Consider the following 4,703-nt stretch of genomic DNA (forward strand, 5'->3'; position numbering starts at 1 on the left):
TAAATAGCTCTCAGTGTATCTCTTTTGGTTTTCCTCCCTTGAATTCCAAAGCCCCTTTCTTTTCTTTTCTTTTCACAAACAAACCACTCATGTCTCTGTCTGTGTCTTTTATTCTCTCTCCTTCTCTGCACCTCTTTTTTTTTTTTTTTTTTTGTCAAAATGTCCTAGCTTTAGTATTAATTAATTTTGGGCCTATACAGCATTGTACAAAAGGGAGCAACTGCTCCATCTCTGCACCTCTTATTGGTTGCGTATTTTCCAACAGTCCCTCTTAGTTGCTCAAATAGGTGGGGACTAGTGCCAGTAGTCCAGTACTACTTGCACTAACACTTAATCACTCGTGTCACCAAATCCAACCCAAAACAATTACACACAGTAATAGTGAATGACAGACACAGACAAATGTACAAATCCGAAGTCCAAATCAACCAACCAAGACAATCAAGGCAGCAATAAATTCTTTTTCAACCAATCCAAAAACATTTGTCTATCCTTTTACTCTAAAACCTGATTGGTGGGTCTTTCTCAGACAAGTCTTCTTTCTACTCATTTTCTCTCTCTGCCTGCTGCTTCTCTCTGGATCTAAAACTAAACCAATAACAATGGCCGCATGAACAAGTGTCTGTTTTTCCTTTTTCTCTCTCATTAGGGTTTGTTCCCTTATTCCCCCCCTAAATTTGGCAAAATGCCGCCATTTATTTTCTAACCTTGTCTCCTCCACCTTTACTTCTATCCCTCTATTTTTAGAAACCCTTCTTGTCCTTTTTAAACTTTGCATTGTATGCTGGTTTATTCCTGGATTGCTCGAGGGGTTTTGGATACCTTGACTCTTGGTGACTTTCTGATCCCATAATATCCTTTTCTACCATGGCTAGAGAGAAGATTCAGATCAGGAAAATCGATAACGCAACGGCCAGGCAGGTGACTTTCTCAAAGAGAAGAAGAGGACTTTTCAAGAAAGCTGAAGAACTTTCAGTTCTCTGCGATGCTGATGTTGCTCTCATCCTCTTCTCCTCCACTGGCAAGCTTTTTGAGTATTCCAGCTCCAGGTAATTGATCGCTTAATCTCCGTCAGCTAGCTCCTGTATGTATTTCTGGTCACGAATAGTTTAGTTAGCATATCTAGGCTCTTGTTGAATTTTGTGTTAAAGAAATGTAGAAGGTGGTGGAGCATTCATTGGAGAGAGTGAGGAAAAGAACATATAGTACTATTTATATTGATGTTGGTATTCTGAAAGGGTTATAATGATTGATAAATTTTGTTGGGGAATCATTCCTCTAGTGAATCCGTGGTTACTGGTTTCAGCTAACATGGGCTTTTGATCTTATGGTGCCAAGTGCCAGCATGGTCATTTCAGGTTTTCTCATTGTCTAGGTTATTTTCTGCATATCTAGTTCTTTACGTTTTTCACTTTTATGCTATAGCAAGAATCAAGATTGCTTTTTGGCTCGTTTCATGAAAATATTGTTGTATCTGTTTTGATTCTCTAAGTGCAGATGATGGTGTGTAACGAGAAAAAAGCTACTTTACTTTTTTTGTGTCGTTGATATATTATTGTTGTTTTTGTTAGAAGATGTGGAGAGAAAATAAGACAGAGAGACACTGAAGACATTTGCTTAGTTAAATATTGGTTATGGAAGAAAATAAATATATTAAATTATTCCTTTTTTTTTTCCCTTTTTTGCTTTTATATACTGATCCAACTGAGGAAGATTAGGCAATAATTGGACCGATGTCTGCGTTACATGACGCTAGAGATGACAAATTTGCAGAATTCTGATAATTATCGCTCGTGCCCCAAAAAGATAAGGATGGTTTCTGCCAACTTTAAAGATAAGGGAAAAATTACTTCAAAATGTCTTTTTTATTTGATTGTCAGGTACGTTTTTTACTTCAAAATGGTTTCAAGTACGTTTGTTTTTTATTTGATTGTTGTTCATTGCAATGTAACGAGGGAGTTCAGCTCTCTATAAGGATGCTAGATCTGATAGATGTGAATTGTTGGATGCTAAATTATTGGACACTAACTCGGGAAGGAAAGTAGGTATAATTGATTAAACAATAAGACAAAAATTTCCTATCAGCTAATCTAGTATAATGTTTGTTGTCTCGTTAAACTTTTAATTTTCTTTTCTTCAAAAATAGTTAGGAATAATTCCTTTTTTCTGTGTATAATGTCTTCAAAAATAGTTGGGAGTTTTCACATGTGATATGCTAGTACTTCTTATCGAACACATTTGAAACCAAGTGATTTTGGGGAATCAATTGAACTCGTTGTTGAAGATCAATTTCTACGGATAAACTACTGTTTCAAATAAACACATTTCTGCAGATGTACATTTATGAGCAGTGGTATGCTTTAGTGTCTATCAAGCACGAAGGCAAATGTCACTAGCTGTTTTTGCTGGTTTCATGCACCTACGTTTTAACTGATTCATCTACAATCAATTTGCAACTTTTCCATTGGTTGATTCTGAATTAGATGTGGTTTATAGTATGAAGGAAATACTCGAAAGGCACAACTTACACTCGAAGAATCTTGAAAAAATGGAGCAGCCATCGCTTGAGCTGCAGGTGAGTTTCAAGTGGCCAAGCAGCGGATGCTGTATTTGTCATTCCACGATGATTCTGCACCGTTAGAAGTTCTGTATGATTAACATGAATGATCCTCGCTGTTTATGTGAAAAGTCCTTGTAGATCAGTCTAAAATGGTTCTTTTGAAGGGTTGATACTACACTTGGCAATTTGGTTCCTTTTCGCATAGATTTGATTTGTAAAGGAACGGAAATCTTATTTGATGCAGCTGGTGGAGAATAGCAATTGCTCTCGATTAAGCAAGGAAGTTGCTGAGAAAAGCCATCAACTGAGGTCTGTTCTTCTATGTGTTCAACTATGTTTTCTCTTTTTGATGTTCACTGGCATCTATGAAAATTTAACATTGCCAATTCAGGCAAATGAGAGGAGAGGAGCTCCAAGGATTGACTGTTGATGATCTGCAGCAATTAGAGAGGTCGCTTGAAGCTGGATTGAACCGTGTGATAGAGAAAAAGGTTCCAACTTCTTTCCATATGCATTAATGTCGAAGGTATTATAATTTTGATCCTTCATTTCTTAGGTTGGAAACATATGCCTTACAGAATTTTGTTCATTTGTTCAGGGCGAAAAGATAATGAAGGAAATTAATCACCTTCAGCGAAAGGTGAGAAAATTTTTGTGCTTCCACTATTAGCTTTGACCAGCATTTGCTTTTGGTACATTTCCTTTACTCCCATATTTGGTGTCTCTGCTTCTTAAATTGCCCTTAAAAGTGAAACTATCATTCGTACAGGGAATGCAACTAATGGAAGAGAATGAGCGTTTGAAGCAACAGGTAAGTACAGCCATGGACCTCTGGGATCTTATCTTGTGGATTTCTTCCTACCCCATTACCTCGTTTGTTTCTCTGGTGCACGCCCATTATGGCAGCTTCGATTGTTTGCCTGAAGGTGATGGGGGTATCCAATGGAAGCGGGCAAATGGCAGCAGATGATTCAGAGAACGTTCTGTACGAGGAAGGCCAATCATCTGAATCGGTTACTAACGTCTGCAGCTCTACTGGCGGTCCACAAGACTATGAAAGTTCTGATACCTCTCTCAAATTGGGGTAAGTCCATGATTCCTACAAGCTATTGACAACACAAATATCTTAAAAAGGATTCGGGGACATGTTACTGTCATATTAGTCTTTTTTTTTTTGAGGGGGGATTCAGAATGACTTTATTTGCATCACAGATTCATGCAGATCAATGATTAAATGATAACAGCAACAGATATCTTTCCTAACCTTCTCAGTCCAAATTCTTGGAATTTGTTTTTTGCAGGCTGCCATACTCAGGTCGATTGGAAAAGTAAAGTAGTATGTAACACCAAAACGGGCAAATGTGTTGTTGGTGGTCACATTGCATGAAATAAGATGTAAAAGCTAACCAGCAACTTGAGATTCTTGATTCAAAACCAAGCATATTTAAAGAGAGGGAGGGAGTTGATGAGACTGCAGATGATGAAACCATAAGTATCATTGACAGTAAAAATGGGATACGTTGCTAACCAGTATTTCGAGACTTTCTCATTCATCCCTACTGCTACTATTCAATAACTTTAATAGCTATTGCATTTAATAAATTGAGGCCTCTGCCATGGCTATTCTGTGCTAGCTACTTCTTTCATTTGGTTTTATTGATCTCACTTTTGATAAACACTTGTACGTTGCATTATATGAATTTTCAGGGTAAATTGCTTAAATAGAGTTCATAGAGGTTAAGGCTTATCTTCTTCATTTTTTATTTTTTTTGGCTCCTTTTAAGGAAGCGTTGCTTGATTAGGGCTTTATTAACCTATATTAAAAAATACATTGTAGATGCCTTTCATCTTAACCAAGTTTTAAATCTTAAAAACCTAACAGGGATGCTTCTTAAAGATACTTAAAGCATGTCTAGATATTTTTTTTAAAATTTACTTGGAGTATATGTTTTTTTTTTATTATTGTAATTTTTGGAATTTAAGAGCGCGAATGGGAATGCCTTTCATGAAAATGAGACCACAATATAGAGCATGAATTTAATAGGAGATTATTGGGAATAATAATATTTTGAAAAAAATTGTAACACTTTTTATGATATAATGTGTGTCAGATAAAAAATAATTAAAAAATTTTGTTTATAAT

The 4,703-nt window shown here is 36.3% G+C and overlaps 1 protein-coding gene across 1 annotated transcript; it reads left to right on the forward strand.

Annotated features, from left to right (window-relative positions):
- Window positions 1-493: 493 nt before the first annotated feature.
- Window positions 494-4,193, forward strand: LOC113778837 (MADS-box protein SVP). Its single transcript, XM_027324339.1, has 8 exons — window positions 494-1,049; window positions 2,497-2,575; window positions 2,805-2,869; window positions 2,952-3,051; window positions 3,159-3,200; window positions 3,330-3,371; window positions 3,487-3,644; window positions 3,862-4,193. Exons 1-8 carry the CDS (start codon window positions 868-870, stop codon window positions 3,890-3,892), a joined length of 699 nt encoding a protein of 232 aa, XP_027180140.1. The 5' UTR covers window positions 494-867; the 3' UTR covers window positions 3,893-4,193.
- Window positions 4,194-4,703: the final 510 nt, after the last annotated feature.

The sequence above is a fragment of the Coffea eugenioides genome, chromosome 7, assembly GCF_003713205.1.
Source record: "Coffea eugenioides isolate CCC68of chromosome 7, Ceug_1.0, whole genome shotgun sequence".
In the NCBI taxonomy this organism is placed as follows: domain Eukaryota; kingdom Viridiplantae; phylum Streptophyta; class Magnoliopsida; order Gentianales; family Rubiaceae; genus Coffea; species Coffea eugenioides.